The sequence below is a fragment of the Oncorhynchus clarkii genome, chromosome 21 (genome assembly GCF_045791955.1).
Source record: "Oncorhynchus clarkii lewisi isolate Uvic-CL-2024 chromosome 21, UVic_Ocla_1.0, whole genome shotgun sequence".
NCBI classification, from domain to species: domain Eukaryota; kingdom Metazoa; phylum Chordata; class Actinopteri; order Salmoniformes; family Salmonidae; genus Oncorhynchus; species Oncorhynchus clarkii.
In genome coordinates this window covers 5,623,896-5,641,667 of record NC_092167.1, presented here as the reverse complement: position 1 = coordinate 5,641,667, position 17,772 = coordinate 5,623,896, and the positions used below count along the sequence as shown (strand labels likewise).

At 43.9% G+C, this 17,772-nt stretch overlaps 1 protein-coding gene across 8 annotated transcripts in view; it reads left to right on the top strand.

Annotated features, from left to right (window-relative positions):
- The window catches only part of LOC139378418 (MICOS complex subunit MIC19-like), a 130,874-nt gene extending 113,356 nt beyond the window's left edge, over window positions 1–17,518 (top strand). For 4 of the 8 annotated variants that reach the window (XM_071120571.1, XM_071120568.1, XM_071120569.1 and 1 more), the window contains one exon: window positions 15,518–16,077. In XM_071120571.1, the coding sequence (XP_070976672.1) occupies window positions 15,518–15,541 (24 nt within the window). In that variant the 3' untranslated portion in view covers window positions 15,542–16,077. Of the gene's footprint in view, window positions 1–15,517 lie in introns of all 8 variants that reach the window. The other 4 variants (XM_071120573.1, XM_071120572.1, XM_071120570.1 and 1 more) reach the window with 2 other exon arrangements.
- The last annotated feature ends 254 nt before the right edge of the window (window positions 17,519–17,772 follow it).

Here is a 17,772-nt window from a genome sequence, read left to right as displayed (position 1 = left end):
TTTCATTTTTGGATAAAAAACGTTCCCGTTTTAAGCGCGATATTTTGTCACGAAAAGATGCTCGACTATGCATATTCTTGACAGTTTTGGAAAGAAAACACTCTGAAGTTTCAGAATCTGCAAAGATTTTGTCTGTAAGTGCCCCAGAACTCATTCTACAGGCGAAACCAAGATGATGCATCACCCAGGAATTAGCAGAATTTCTGAAGCTCTGTTTTCCATTCTCTCCTTATATGGCTGTGATTGCGCAACGAATGAGCCTACACTTTCTGTCGTTCGCCCAAGGTCTTAGCAGCATTGTGACGTATTTGTAGGCATATCATTGGAAGATTGACCATAAGAGACTACATTTTCCAAGTGTCCGCCTGGTGTCCTGCGTCGAATTCGGTTCGCAATTGCCAGCTGCTTCTACTTTACCATTTGATTCAGGGGAGAAAGCATGTGTCCAAGAACGATGTATCAATGAAGAGATATGTGAAAAACACCTTGATGATTGATTCTAAACAACGTTTGCCATGTTTTCAGTCGATATTATGGAGTTAATTTGGAAAAAAGTTCGCGTTTTGAGGACTGAATTTTCGGATTTTTTTTGGTAGCCAAATGTGATGTATAAAACGGAGCTATTTCTAATACACAAGGAATCTTTTTGGAAAAACTGAGCATCTGCTATCTAACTGAGAGTATCATTGAAAACATCAGAAGTTCTTCAAAGGTAAATGATTTTATTTGAAGGCTTTTATGTTTTTGTTAATGTTGCGTGCTGGATGCTAACGCTAAATGCTAACGCTAAATGCTAACGCGAAATGCTAACGCTAGCTAGCTACTTTTACACAAATGATTGTTTTCCTATGGTTGAGAAGCATATTTTGAAAATCTGAGATGACAGTGTTGTTTACAAAAGGCTAAGCTTGAGAGATGGCATATTTATTTCATTTCATTTGCGATTTTCATAAATAGTTAACGTTGTGTTATGCTAATGAGCTTGCTGATAGATTTACACAATCCTGGATACAGGGGTTTTTTCATAGCTAAACGTGATGCAGAAAACGGAGCGATTTGTCCTAAACAAATAATCTTTCAGGAAAAACTGAACATTTGCTATCTGAGAGTCTCCTCATTGAAAACATCTGAAGTTCTTCAAAGGTAAATGATTTTATTTGAATGCTTTTCTGTTTTTTTGTGTAAATGTTGCCAGCTGAATGCTAATGCTAAATGCTACGTTAGCCATCAATACTGTTACACAAATGCTTGTTTTGCAATGGTTGAGAAGCATATTTTGAAAATCTGAGATGACAGTGTTGTTAACAAAAGGCTAAGCTTGAGAGCTAGCATATTTATTTCATTTCATTTGCGATTTTCATGAATAGTTAACGTTGCGTTATGGTAATGAGCTTAGGTCTATAAATAGAATCCCGGATCCGGGTTTGGTCGTCGCAACAGGTTAAGAGAATAGGAGAAGAGGGGATACAGCCCACTGCAGAGGGACAATATAACACAGCCCACTGCAGAGGGACAATATAACCTAGTTAAAAGAATAGGAGAAGAGGTGATACAGCCCACTGCAGAGGGACAATATAACCTAGTTAAGAGAATAGGAGAAGAGGTGATACAGCCCACTGCAGAGGGACAATATAACATAGTTAAAAGAATAGGAGAAGAGGTGATACAGCCCACTGCAGAGGGACAATATAACCTAGTTAAGAGAATAGGAGAAGAGGGGATACAGCCCACTGCAGAGGGACAATATAACCTAGTTAAGAGAATAGGAGAAGAGGTGATACAGCCCACTGCAGAGGGACAATATAACCTAGTTAAAAGAATAGGAGAAGAGGTGATACAGCCCACTGCAGAGGGACAATATAACACAGCCCACTGCAGAGGGACAATATAACCTAGTTAAAAGAATAGGAGAAGAGGTGATACAGCCCACTGCAGAGGGACAATATAACACAGCCCACTGCAGAGGGACAATATAACCTAGTTAAAAGAATAGGAGAAGAGGTGATACAGCCCACTGCAGAGGGCAATATAACCTAGTTAAAAGAATAGGAGAAGAGGTGATACAGCCCACTGCAGAGGGACAATATAACACAGCCCACTGCAGAGGGACAATATAACCTAGTTAAAAGAATAGGAGAAGAGGTAATACAGCCCACTGCAGAGGGACAATATAACACAGCCCACTGCAGAGGGACAATATAACCTAGTTAAAAGAATAGGAGAAGAGGTGATACAGCCCACTGCAGAGGGACAATATAACCTAGTTAAGAGAATAGGAGAAGAGGTGATACAGCCCACTGCAGAGGGACAATATAACCTAGTTAAAAGAATAGGAGAAGAGGTGATACAGCCCACTGCAGAGGGACAATATAACCTAGTTAAAAGAATAGGAGAAGAGGTGATACAGCCCACTGCAGAGGGACAATATAACCTAGTTAACAGAATAAGAGAAGAGGTGATACAGCCCACTGCAGAGGGACAATATAACCTAGTTAAAAGAATAGGAGAAGAGGGGATACAGCCCACTGCAGAGGGACAATATAACCTAGTTAACAGAATAAGAGAAGAGGTGATACAGCCCACTGCAGAGGGACAATATAACCTAGTTAAAAGAATAGGAGAAGAGGTGATACAGCCCACTGCAGAGGGACAATATAACACAGCCCACTGCAGAGGGACAATATAACACAGCCCACTGCAGAGGGACAATATAACCTAGTTAAAAGAATAGGAGAAGAGGTGATACAGCCCACTGCAGAGGGACAATATAACACAGCCCACTGCAGAGGGACAATATAACCTAGTTAAAAGAATAGGAGAAGAGGTGATACAGCCCACTGCAGAGGGCAATATAACCTAGTTAAAAGAATAGGAGAAGAGGTGATACAGCCCACTGCAGAGGGACAATATAACACAGCCCACTGCAGAGGGACAATATAACCTAGTTAAAAGAATAGGAGAAGAGGTAATACAGCCCACTGCAGAGGGACAATATAACACAGCCCACTGCAGAGGGACAATATAACCTAGTTAAAAGAATAGGAGAAGAGGTGATACAGCCCACTGCAGAGGGACAATATAACCTAGTTAAGAGAATAGGAGAAGAGGTGATACAGCCCACTGCAGAGGGACAATATAACCTAGTTAAAAGAATAGGAGAAGAGGTGATACAGCCCACTGCAGAGGGACAATATAACCTAGTTAAAAGAATAGGAGAAGAGGTGATACAGCCCACTGCAGAGGGACAATATAACCTAGTTAACAGAATAAGAGAAGAGGTGATACAGCCCACTGCAGAGGGACAATATAACCTAGTTAAAAGAATAGGAGAAGAGGGGATACAGCCCACTGCAGAGGGACAATATAACCTAGTTAACAGAATAAGAGAAGAGGTGATACAGCCCACTGCAGAGGGACAATATAACCTAGTTAAAAGAATAGGAGAAGAGGTGATACAGCCCACTGCAGAGGGACAATATAACACAGCCCACTGCAGAGGGACAATATAACCTAGTTAAAAGAATAGGAGAAGAGGTGATACAGCCCACTGCAGATGGACAATATAACCTAGTTAAAAGAATAGGAGAAGAGGTGATACAGCCCACTGCAGAGGGACAATATAACCTAGTTAAGAGAATAGGAGAAGAGGTGATACAGCCCACTGCAGAGGGACAATATAACCTAGTTAAAAGAATAGGAGAAGAGGTGATACAGCCCACTGCAGAGGGACAATATAACCTAGTTAAAAGAATAGGAGAAGAGGGGATACAGCCCACTGCAGAGGGACAATATAACCTAGTTAACAGAATAAGAGAAGAGGTGATACAGCCCACTGCAGAGGGACAATATAACCTAGTTAAAAGAATAGGAGAAGAGGTGATACAGCCCACTGCAGAGGGACAATATAACCCAGTTAAAGGAATAGGAGAAGAGGTGATACAGCCCACTGCAGAGGGACAATATAACCTAGTTAAAAGAATAGGAGAAGAGGTGATACAGCCCACTGCAGAGGGACAATATAACATAGTTAAAAGAATAGGAGAAGAGGTGATACAGCCCACTGCAGAGGGACAATATAACCTAGTTAAAAGAATAGGAGAAGAGGTGATACAGCCCACTGCAGAGGGACAATATAACCTAGTTAAAAGAATAGGAGAAGAGGTGATACAGCCCACTGCAGAGGGACAATATAACCTAGTTAAAAGAATAGGAGAAGAGGTGATACAGCCCACTGCAGAGGGACAATATAACCTAGTTAAAAGAATAGGAGAAGAGGGGATACAGCCCACTGCAGAGGGACAATATAACCTAGTTAACAGAATAAGAGAAGAGGTGATACAGCCCACTGCAGAGGGACAATATAACCTAGTTAAAAGAATAGGAGAAGAGGTGATACAGCCCACTGCAGAGGGACAATATAACCCAGTTAAAGGAATAGGAGAAGAGGTGATACAGCCCACTGCAGAGGGACAATATAACCTAGTTAAAAGAATAGGAGAAGAGGTGATACAGCCCACTGCAGAGGGACAATATAACATAGTTAAAAGAATAGGAGAAGAGGTGATACAGCCCACTGCAGAGGGACAATATAACCTAGTTAAAAGAATAGGAGAAGAGGTGATACAGCCCACTGCAGAGGGACAATATAACCTAGTTAAAAGAATAGGAGAAGAGGTGATACAGCCCACTGCAGAGGGACAATATAACCTAGTTAAAAGAATAGGAGAAGAGGGGATACAGCCCACTGCAGAGGGACAATATAACCTAGTTAACAGAATAAGAGAAGAGGTGATACAGCCCACTGCAGAGGGACAATATAACCTAGTTAAAAGAATAGGAGAAGAGGTGATACAGCCCACTGCAGAGGGACAATATAACCCAGTTAAAGGAATAGGAGAAGAGGTGATACAGCCCACTGCAGAGGGACAATATAACCTAGTTAAAAGAATAGGAGAAGAGGTGATACAGCCCACTGCAGAGGGACAATATAACATAGTTAAAAGAATAGGAGAAGAGGTGATACAGCCCACTGCAGAGGGACAATATAACCTAGTTAAAAGAATAGGAGAAGAGGTGATACAGCCCACTGCAGAGGGACAATATAACCTAGTTAAAAGAATAGGAGAAGAGGTAATACAGCCCACTGCAGAGGGACAATATAACACAGCCCACTGCAGAGGGACAATGTAACCTAGTTAAAAGAATAGGAGAAGAGGTAATACAGCCCACTGCAGAGGGACAATATAACCTAGTTAACAGAATAGGAGAAGAGGTGATACAGCCCACTGCAGAGGGACAATATAACCCAGTTAAAAGAATAGGAGAAGAGGTGATACAGCCCACTGCAGAGGGACAATATAACCTAGTTAAAAGAATAGGAGAAGAGGTGATACAGCCCACTGCAGAGGGACAATATAACACAGCCCACTGCAGAGGGACAATATAACCTAGTTAAAAGAATAGGAGAAGAGGTGATACAGCCCACTGCAGAGGGACAATATAACACAGCCCACTGCAGAGGGACAATATAACCTAGTTAAAAGAATAGGAGAAGAGGTGATACAGCCCACTGCAGAGGGACAATATAACCTAGTTAAAAGAATAGGAGAAGAGGTAATACAGCCCACTGCAGAGGGACAATATAACCTAGTTAAAAGAATAGGAGAAGAGGTGATACAGCCCACTGCAGAGGGACAATATAACCTAGTTAAAAGAATAGGAGAAGAGGTAATACAGCCCACTGCAGAGGGACAATATAACCTAGTTAAGAGAATAGGAGAAGAGGTGATACAGCCCACTGCAGAGGGACAATATAACCCAGTTAAAAGAATAGGAGAAGAGGTGATACAGCCCACTGCAGAGGGACAATATAACCTAGTTAAAAGAATAGGAGAAGAGGTGATACAGCCCACTGCAGAGGGACAATATAACCTAGTTAAAAGAATAGGAGAAGAGGTGATACAGCCCACTGCAGAGGGACAATATAACCTAGTTAAAAGAATAGGAGAAGAGGTGATACAGCCCACTGCAGAGGGACAATATAACCTAGTTAAAAGAATAGGAGAAGAGGTGATACAGCCCACTGCAGAGGGACAATATAACCTAGTTAAAAGAATAGGAGAAGAGGTGATACAGCCCACTGCAGAGGGACAATATAACACAGCCCACTGCAGAGGGACAATATAACCTAGTTAAAAGAATAGGAGAAGAGGTGATACAGCCCACTGCAGAGGGACAATATAACCTAGTTAAAAGAATAGGAGAAGAGGTGATACAGCCCACTGCAGAGGGACAATATAACATAGTTAAAAGAATAGGAGAAGAGGTGATACAGCCCACTGCAGAGGGACAATATAACCTAGTTAAAAGAATAGGAGAAGAGGTGATACAGCCCACTGCAGAGGGACAATATAACCTAGTTAAAAGAATAGGAGAAGAGGTAATACAGCCCACTGCAGAGGGACAATATAACCTAGTTAAAAGAATAGGAGAAGAGGTGATACAGCCCACTGCAGAGGGACAATATAACCTAGTTAACAGAATAGGAGAAGAGGTGATACAGCCCACTGCAGAGGGACAATATAACACAGCCCACTGCAGAGGGACAATATAACCTAGTTAAAAGAATAGGAGAAGAGGTGATACAGCCCACTGCAGAGGGACAATATAACCCAGTTAAAGGAATAGGAGAAGAGGTGATACAGCCCACTGCAGAGGGACAATATAACCTAGTTAAAAGAATAGGAGAAGAGGTGATACAGCCCACTGCAGAGGGACAATATAACATAGTTAAAAGAATAAGAGAAGAGGTGATACAGCCCACTGCAGAGGGACAATATAACCTAGTTAAAAGAATAGGAGAAGAGGTGATACAGCCCACTGCAGAGGGACAATATAACCTAGTTAAAAGAATAGGAGAAGAGGTAATACAGCCCACTGCAGAGGGACAATATAACACAGCCCACTGCAGAGGGACAATGTAACCTAGTTAAAAGAATAGGAGAAGAGGTAATACAGCCCACTGCAGAGGGACAATATAACCTAGTTAACAGAATAGGAGAAGAGGTGATACAGCCCACTGCAGAGGGACAATATAACCCAGTTAAAAGAATAGGAGAAGAGGTGATACAGCCCACTGCAGAGGGACAATATAACCTAGTTAAAAGAATAGGAGAAGAGGTGATACAGCCCACTGCAGAGGGACAATATAACACAGCCCACTGCAGAGGGACAATATAACCTAGTTAAAAGAATAGGAGAAGAGGTGATACAGCCCACTGCAGAGGGACAATATAACCTAGTTAAAAGAATAGGAGAAGAGGTAATACAGCCCACTGCAGAGGGACAATATAACCTAGTTAAGAGAATAGGAGAAGAGGTGATACAGCCCACTGCAGAGGGACAATATAACCCAGTTAAAAGAATAGGAGAAGAGGTGATACAGCCCACTGCAGAGGGACAATATAACCTAGTTAAAAGAATAGGAGAAGAGGTGATACAGCCCACTGCAGAGGGACAATATAACCTAGTTAAAAGAATAGGAGAAGAGGTGATACAGCCCACTGCAGAGGGACAATATAACCTAGTTAAAAGAATAGGAGAAGAGGTGATACAGCCCACTGCAGAGGGACAATATAACCTAGTTAAAAGAATAGGAGAAGAGGTGATACAGCCCACTGCAGAGGGACAATATAACCTAGTTAAAAGAATAGGAGAAGAGGTGATACAGCCCACTGCAGAGGGACAATATAACACAGCCCACTGCAGAGGGACAATATAACCTAGTTAAAAGAATAGGAGAAGAGGTGATACAGCCCACTGCAGAGGGACAATATAACCTAGTTAAAAGAATAGGAGAAGAGGTGATACAGCCCACTGCAGAGGGACAATATAACATAGTTAAAAGAATAGGAGAAGAGGTGATACAGCCCACTGCAGAGGGACAATATAACCTAGTTAAAAGAATAGGAGAAGAGGTGATACAGCCCACTGCAGAGGGACAATATAACCTAGTTAAAAGAATAGGAGAAGAGGTAATACAGCCCACTGCAGAGGGACAATATAACCTAGTTAAAAGAATAGGAGAAGAGGTGATACAGCCCACTGCAGAGGGACAATATAACCTAGTTAACAGAATAGGAGAAGAGGTGATACAGCCCACTGCAGAGGGACAATATAACCTAGTTAACAGAATAGGAGAAGAGGTGATACAGCCCACTGCAGAGGGACAATATAACACAGCCCACTGCAGAGGGACAATATAACCTAGTTAAAAGAATAGGAGAAGAGGTGATACAGCCCACTGCAGAGGGACAATATAACACAGCCCACTGCAGAGGGACAATATAACCTAGTTAAAAGAATAGGAGAAGAGGTGATACAGCCCACTGCAGATGGACAATATAACCTAGTTAAAAGAATAGGAGAAGAGGTAATACAGCCCACTGCAGAGGGACAATATAACACAGCCCACTGCAGAGGGACAATATAACCTAGTTAAAAGAATAGGAGAAGAGGTGATACAGCCCACTGCAGAGGGACAATATAACCTAGTTAAAAGAATAGGAGAAGAGGTGATACAGCCCACTGCAGAGGGACAATATAACCTAGTTAACAGAATAGGAGACGAGGTAATACAGACCACTGCAGATGGACAATATAACCTAGTTAAAAGAATAGGAGAAGAGGTGATACAGCCCACTGCAGATGGACAATATAACCTAGTTAAAAGAATAGGAGAAGAGGTGATACAGCCCACTGCAGAGGGACAATATAACACAGCCCACTGCAGAGGGACAATATAACCTAGTTAAAAGAATAGGAGAAGAGGTGATACAGCCCACTGCAGAGGGACAATATAACCTAGTTAAAAGAATAGGAGAAGAGGTGATACAGCCCACTGCAGAGGGACAATATAACACAGCCCACTGCAGAGGGACAATATAACCTAGTTAAAAGAATAGGAGAAGAGGTGATACAGCCCACTGCAGAGGGACAATATAACCTAGTTAAAAGAATAGGAGAAGAGGTAATACAGCCCACTGCAGAGGGACAATATAACCTAGTTAAGAGAATAGGAGAAGAGGTGATACAGCCCACTGCAGAGGGACAATATAACCCAGTTAAAAGAATAGGAGAAGAGGTGATACAGCCCACTGCAGAGGGACAATATAACCTAGTTAAAAGAATAGGAGAAGAGGTGATACAGCCCACTGCAGAGGGACAATATAACCTAGTTAAAAGAATAGGAGAAGAGGTGATACAGCCCACTGCAGAGGGACAATATAACCTAGTTAAAAGAATAGGAGAAGAGGTGATACAGCCCACTGCAGAGGGACAATATAACCTAGTTAAAAGAATAGGAGAAGAGGTGATACAGCCCACTGCAGAGGGACAATATAACCTAGTTAAAAGAATAGGAGAAGAGGTGATACAGCCCACTGCAGAGGGACAATATAACACAGCCCACTGCAGAGGGACAATATAACCTAGTTAAAAGAATAGGAGAAGAGGTGATACAGCCCACTGCAGAGGGACAATATAACCTAGTTAAAAGAATAGGAGAAGAGGTGATACAGCCCACTGCAGAGGGACAATATAACATAGTTAAAAGAATAGGAGAAGAGGTGATACAGCCCACTGCAGAGGGACAATATAACCTAGTTAAAAGAATAGGAGAAGAGGTGATACAGCCCACTGCAGAGGGACAATATAACCTAGTTAAAAGAATAGGAGAAGAGGTAATACAGCCCACTGCAGAGGGACAATATAACCTAGTTAAAAGAATAGGAGAAGAGGTGATACAGCCCACTGCAGAGGGACAATATAACCTAGTTAACAGAATAGGAGAAGAGGTGATACAGCCCACTGCAGAGGGACAATATAACCTAGTTAACAGAATAGGAGAAGAGGTGATACAGCCCACTGCAGAGGGACAATATAACACAGCCCACTGCAGAGGGACAATATAACCTAGTTAAAAGAATAGGAGAAGAGGTGATACAGCCCACTGCAGAGGGACAATATAACCTAGTTAACAGAATAGGAGAAGAGGTGATACAGCCCACTGCAGAGGGACAATATAACCTAGTTAACAGAATAGGAGAAGAGGTAATACAGCCCACTGCAGAGGGACAATATAACCTAGTTAAAAGAATAGGAGAAGAGGTGATACAGCCCACTGCAGAGGGACAATATAACCTAGTTAACAGAATAGGAGAAGAGGTGATACAGCCCACTGCAGAGGGACAATATAACCTAGTTAACAGAATAGGAGAAGAGGTGATACAGCCCACTGCAGAGGGACAATATAACCTAGTTAACAGAATAGGAGAAGAGGTGACACAGCCCACTGCAGAGGGACAATATAACCTAGTTAAAAGAATAGGAGAAGAGGTGATACAGCCCACTGCAGAGGGACAATATAACACAGCCCACTGCAGAGGGACAATATAACCTAGTTAAAAGAATAGGAGAAGAGGTGATACAGCCCACTGCAGATGGACAATATAACCTAGTTAAAAGAATAGGAGAAGAGGTAATACAGCCCACTGCAGAGGGACAATATAACACAGCCCACTGCAGAGGGACAATATAACCTAGTTAAAAGAATAGGAGAAGAGGTGATACAGCCCACTGCAGAGGGACAATATAACCTAGTTAAAAGAATAGGAGAAGAGGTGATACAGCCCACTGCAGAGGGACAATATAACCTAGTTAACAGAATAGGAGACGAGGTAATACAGCCCACTGCAGATGGACAATATAACCTAGTTAAAAGAATAGGAGAAGAGGTGATACAGCCCACTGCAGATGGACAATATAACCTAGTTAAAAGAATAGGAGAAGAGGTGATACAGCCCACTGCAGAGGGACAATATAACATAGTTAAAAGAATAGGAGAAGAGGTGATACAGCCCACTGCAGAGGGACAATATAACCTAGTTAAAAGAATAGGAGAAGAGGTGATACAGCCCACTGCAGAGGGACAATATAACCTAGTTAAAAGAATAGGAGAAGAGGGGATACAGCCCACTGCAGAGGGACAATATAACCTAGTTAAAAGAATAGGAGAAGAGGTAATACAGCCCACTGCAGAGGGACAATATAACCTAGTTAAAAGAATAGGAGAAGAGGTAATACAGCCCACTGCAGAGGGACAATATAACCTAGTTAAAAGAATAGGAGAAGAGGTGATACAGCCCACTGCAGAGGGACAATATAACATAGTTAAAAGAATAGGAGAAGAGGTGATACAGCCCACTGCAGAGGGACAATATAACCTAGTTAAAAGAATAGGAGAAGAGGTGATACAGCCCACTGCAGAGGGACAATATAACACAGCCCACTGCAGAGGGACAATATAACCTAGTTAAAAGAATAGGAGAAGAGGGGATACAGCCCACTGCAGAGGGACAATATAACCTAGTTAAAAGAATAGGAGAAGAGGTAATACAGCCCACTGCAGAGGGACAATATAACCTAGTTAAAAGAATAGGAGAAGAGGTGATACAGCCCACTGCAGAGGGACAATATAACATAGTTAAAAGAATAGGAGAAGAGGTGATACAGCCCACTGCAGAGGGACAATATAACATAGTTAAAAGAATAGGAGAAGAGGTGATACAGCCCACTGCAGAGGGACAATATAACACAGCCCACTGCAGAGGGACAATATAACCTAGTTAAAAGAATAGGAGAAGAGGTGATACAGCCCACTGCAGAGGGACAATATAACACAGCCCACTGCAGAGGGACAATATAACCTAGTTAAAAGAATAGGAGAAGAGGTAATACAGCCCACTGCAGAGGGACAATATAACCTAGTTAAGAGAATAGGAGAAGAGGTGATACAGCCCACTGCAGAGGGACAATATAACCTAGTTAAAAGAATAGGAGAAGAGGTGATACAGCCCACTGCAGAGGGACAATATAACCTAGTTAAAAGAATAGGAGAAGAGGTAATACAGCCCACTGCAGAGGGACAATATAACACAGCCCACTGCAGAGGGACAATATAACCTAGTTAAAAGAATAGGAGAAGAGGTGATACAGCCCACTGCAGAGGGACAATATAACCTAGTTAAAAGAATAGGAGAAGAGGTGATACAGCCCACTGCAGAGGGACAATATAACCTAGTTAAAAGAATAGGAGAAGAGGTGATACAGCCCACTGCAGAGGGACAATATAACCTAGTTAAAAGAATAGGAGAAGAGGTGATACAGCCCACTGCAGAGGGACAATATAACCTAGTTAAAAGAATAGGAGAAGAGGTGATACAGCCCACTGCAGAGGGACAATATAACCTAGTTAAAAGAATAGGAGAAGAGGTGATACAGCCCACTGCAGAGGGACAATATAACCTAGTTAAGAGAATAGGAGAAGAGGTGATACAGCCCACTGCAGAGGGACAATATAACCTAGTTAAAAGAATAGGAGAAGAGGTAATACAGCCCACTGCAGAGGGACAATATAACCTAGTTAAAAGAATAGGAGAAGAGGTGATACAGCCCACTGCAGAGGGACAATATAACCTAGTTAAAAGAATAGGAGAAGAGGTGATACAGCCCACTGCAGAGGGACAATATAACACAGCCCACTGCAGAGGGACAATATAACCTAGTTAAAAGAATAGGAGAAGAGGTGATACAGCCCACTGCAGAGGGACAATATAACCTAGTTAAGAGAATAGGAGAAGAGGTGATACAGCCCACTGCAGAGGGACAATATAACCTAGTTAAGAGAATAGGAGAAGAGGTGATACAGCCCACTGCAGAGGGACAATATAACCTAGTTAAGAGAATAGGAGAAGAGGTAATACAGCCCACTGCAGAGGGACAATATAACCTAGTTAACAGAATAAGAGAAGAGGTAATGAATGTGGGGTCGTAATGGTTTATTATTGTTATTTTTTGCAGATGCGGTACAGTAGCTACACAGTAACCAAGCAGGAAGCTATGTGGAGGGGTCAAAAGGTCAAATTTATCAAGCACCAGATAAGACCTAGATGGGGTCAAATCTCTGCCTTTCAACCTACTCTTATCTGTGTCTCAATTCATCTTTCTGTGATTCATTGCATCCTTCTCAATCTTCTTGAAGGAGAAAGTCCAATGTCCCTCCCCTTTGACCTTCTCCAACGTGTTTTGGGAAGGAGGCAAGGAGAGGGAGTAGGCTAATCGACGAAAGATGATGAATTGAGAAATAGCCCCAGTTGCTATAAAAGACACTTACACTGCACACTCCACACAAAACCCCAACCTCCTTCAAGGTTCAAACGGCCCACTAAACCACTAAACAAGCCCGTAATGAATTACCCCTAGATAGGATTGTCCACTCCATCACCATTGAACACAATAATAATGATAATAATAATAATAATAATAATAATAATAATATGACATCATCTGTCTTAGTATTGACTGGGCCAAGAGAGGAGAAAGACTACAGGGTTGTCATCAGACAGGCCTTTGTGACTGATAATTACTAGTATTCCTTATCATCACCCCGCGATAATATTTAGACCTTGATGGCCTCTTGCACGCGCGTGCACACACACACACACACTCCCTGTCACTTTATAATACACACAATGCTAAACGGGTCCAGATAGCGACTGACTGGGGTTATTATATAGAAAGAGGGGGAATAGAGCGACTGGAAGGACTGATAAAGAGGAAGAAGAGTCTTTTGAGAGGCCCATGAATAGAACGTTTATCACGGGGGCCGATCTCTCTCGCTCTCTCTCTTCATTGCATATTCTCGTCGCATGACCACTTCTTGCCTGGTTGCCTCCCCCAGTCATCTTGGATCGCGGAGGTCTTACTAGCTGCTATAGCTTTTTTGGGATGTAAAAATCTCAAATAAATCTTCCTTGTTGACGGTCTTTGCACAGAGTTGAAACAAGGTTTAAAACAGCTTGTTCTATGTTTGGCGTGATCCTGCTGTAAACCAGTTAGCATGCTCTCTGACCATATCTATTCAGTTTGGCTACCTCCGTTCTGTCACATCACAGCATTAGATAAGGTCCCAGCCTTCAGAAATGTGTCTGTTAGGTTGGACAGAGTAAATGTTGTTCATCTGTAAAGACTGGTGTCATGGTAGTATAGAGTGTGTTGTCTGTTAGGTTGGGCAGAGTAAATGTTGTTCATCTGTAATGACTGGTATCGTGGTAGTATAGAGTGTGTTGTCTGTTAGGTGGGGCAGAGTAAATGTTGTTCATCTGTAATGACTGGTATCGTGGTAGTATAGAGTGTGTTGTCTGTTAGGTGGGGCAGAGTAAATGTTGTTCATCTGTAATGACTGGTATCATGGTAGTATAGAGTGTGTTGTCTGTTAGGTTGGACAGAGTAAATGTTGTTCATCTGTAATGACTGGTATCATGGTAGTATAGAGTGTGTTGTCTGTTAGGTTGGACAGAGTAAATGTTGTTCATCTGTAATGACTGGTATCATGGTAGTATAGAGTGTAGTCTAGTGTGTAGAATGAATTGATCCGCTTGCTGTTGGACAGCTATAGGGAGGCACCGACATGGATGAATCTAATCTAGAACACAAATCAATCTACTGCCCCTCCCTCCCTCCCTCCCTCCCTCCCTCCCTCCCTCCCTCCCTCCCTCCCTCCCTCCCTATCTGTATTCAATCGCTTTGGCTTTTTCTCCTTTGTTCTCCCTCTTAAGTAAAACATTTTTGGGGCCACTTTTCTGTGTTCTCTTCCCCCACATTGTTTTCCTCTCCCCTCCCCATCTCCTCTAATTGTTCTCACCACACTTCTCCTGGAATGTTTCATTGTGAGGCAGCAAATGCTGTAGCCTGTATCAAATGGGGATTGACAGGGAGGGTGATGTGTTGGGGATTGACAGGGAGGGTGATGTGTTGGGGATTGACAGGGAGGGTGATGTGTTGGGGATTGACAGGGAGGGTGATGTGTTGGGGATTGACAGGGAGGGTGATGTGTTGGGGATTGACAGGGAGGGTGATGTGTTGGGGATTGACAGGGAGGGTGATGTGTTGGGGATTGACCGGGAGGGTGATGTGTTGGGGATTGACCGGGAGGGTGATGTGTTGGGGATTGACAGGGAGGGTGATGTGTTGGGGATTGACAATGAGGGTGATGTGTTGGGGATTGACAGGGAGGGTGATGTGTTGGGGATTGACAGGGAGGGTGATGTGTTGGGGATTGACAGGGAGGGTGATGTGTTGGGGATTGACAGGGAGGGTGATGTGTTGGGGATTGACAGGGAGGGTGATGTGTTGGGGATTGACAGGGAGGGTGATGTGTTGGGGATTGACCGGGAGGGTGATGTGTTGGGGATTGACCGGGAGGGTGATGTGTTGGGGATTGACAGGGAGGGTGATGTGTTGGGGATTTGTGGCAAGAGTTATCGCTAATATGAAATCCTCTCCTTCCCTCTCTCTCTACGTCCCTCCTTCCCTCTCTCTCTACGTCCCTCCTCCCCTCTCTCTCTACGTCCCTCCTCCCCTCTCTCACATTCTCTCTTTTTTTATCCTGTTGTTCCAGAACAAGTTGAGGACTGGGGGCTAAGAGTGAGGTGCTGTGGCATTACAGTTTATAAACCCTTTATCGACTGCAAATGAGTGGAGAGGAGAGGAAGCACCAGAGATCGCAACCCCGACTCGAGGTAGAAACAGAACCGCACCCTGACCAGAACCAGGAACACAAGACAACCAGACAACCCTGAGAGAGATGGACACCCCTTAGCCCAACACCCTTCTCCCACTGACCCCCAAACCCTTTACTCCTTCGTAAGATCCCACCTACAGTACCTACACCCCTTCTCCCCCACCCCACTCCACTGCATGTCTATCTCTACTACCAAGAGGGAGGAGGACAACGGTAGCACTTCCTAAAGAGTACAGTGCAGTAGCTCCATCACGCAGCAGCTCCATCACGCAGCAGCAGTAGGAGAAGTGCAACTGTCCGCCATGTTGGAGATGCATGAATACATGCAGAGACGGAGAGTTTAAGCCTAGGCGGAGTCCACCAGAACCAATGCAGGCCCAGAGCTGAAGATATCCTCACGGACTGAACCACTATCATTACCAACACGCATCACCAACCAACCAATCAGCTCACCTCCCTTACAAAGCCACTAGTCCGCCCCATCACCACCCAACCAGCTCACCTCTCTTACAAAGCCACTAGTCCGCCCCATCACCACCCAACCAGCTCACCCCTCTTACAAAGCCACTAGTCCGCCCCATCACCACCCAACCAGCTCACCTCTCTTACAAAGCCACTAGTCCGCCCCATCACCACCCAACCAGCTCACCTCTCTTACAAAGCCACTAGTCCGCCCCATCACCAACCAATCAGCTCACATCCCTTACAAAGCCACTAGTCTGCCCCATCACCACCCAACCAGCTCACCTCTCTTACAAAGCCACTAGTCCGCCCCATCACCACCCAACCAGCTCACCTCTCTTACAAAGCCACTAGTCCGCCCCATCACCACCCAACCAGCTCACCCCTCTTACAAAGCCACTAGTCCGCCCCATCACCACCCAACCAGCTCACCCCTCTTACAAAGCCACTAGTCCGCCCCATCACCAACCAATCAGCTCACCTCCCTTACAAAGCCACTAGTCCGCCCCATCACCACCCAACCAGCTCACCTCCCTTACAAAGCCACTAGTCCGCCCCATCACCACCCAACCAGCTCACCCCTCTTACAAAGCCACTAGTCCGCCCCATCACCACCCAACCAGCTCACCCCTCTTACAAAGCCACTAGTCCGCCCCATCACTACCCAACCAGCTCACCCCTCTTACAAAGCCACTAGTCCGCCCCATCACCACCCAACCAGCTCACCCCTCTTACAAAGCCACTAGTCCGCCCCATCACCACCCAACCAGCTCACCCCTCTTACAAAGCCACTAGTCCGCCCCATCACCACACCCTCTATCATAAACCTACATGATCACATGACTTCTATCCGCCAGGCTTCACCCTACTGTATCCCTCTATCCACTATATAAACCTACATTATCACATGACTTCTATCCACCCTGCTGTATCCCTCTATCCACTATATAAACCTACATGATCACATGACTTCTATCCACCACATGACTTCTATCCACCCTACTGTATCCCTCTATCCACTATATAAACCTACATGATCACATGACTTCTATCCACCCTGCTGTATCCCTCTATCCACTATATAAACCTACATGATCACATGACTTCTATCCACCCTGCTGTATCCCTCTATCCACTATATAAACCTACATGATCACATGACTTCTATCCACCCTGCTGTATCCCTCTATCCACTATCTAAACCTACATGATCACATGACTTCTATCCAGCAGGCTTCACCCTCTGTATCCCTCTATCCCTGTGCACTGTCCTGCACACACACCATTGTGTCTGAGCGTTGCGTGTGTTCCAGTGTGTTAGTAATGCATCTAGTTGTTTTGTTTTCATCCCAACCGTGTCACAATCACTTCTGACACACGTCTGATCAGAGGAAATTAAAGAATGAATCTGGAATTTACCTTGTTGTCGTTGAATGTGTCTCTCAATGTTAAATGTGAAAGAGAGGGTGCTTATTACTCCTTTCAATGTTAAATGTGAAAGAGGGTGTGTGTGTGTGTGTGTGTGTGTGTGTGTGAAAGAGACTCCCTATTGTGTAGTCTCTGTGTTGTGTATTTCTATGTAAGTGACATCAGAAGGACGACTGTTCTTCAGTGACGGAGCCACAGTCATCTTGTCTCCCTGGCGACAACGCACCTGGCAGACGAAGAGA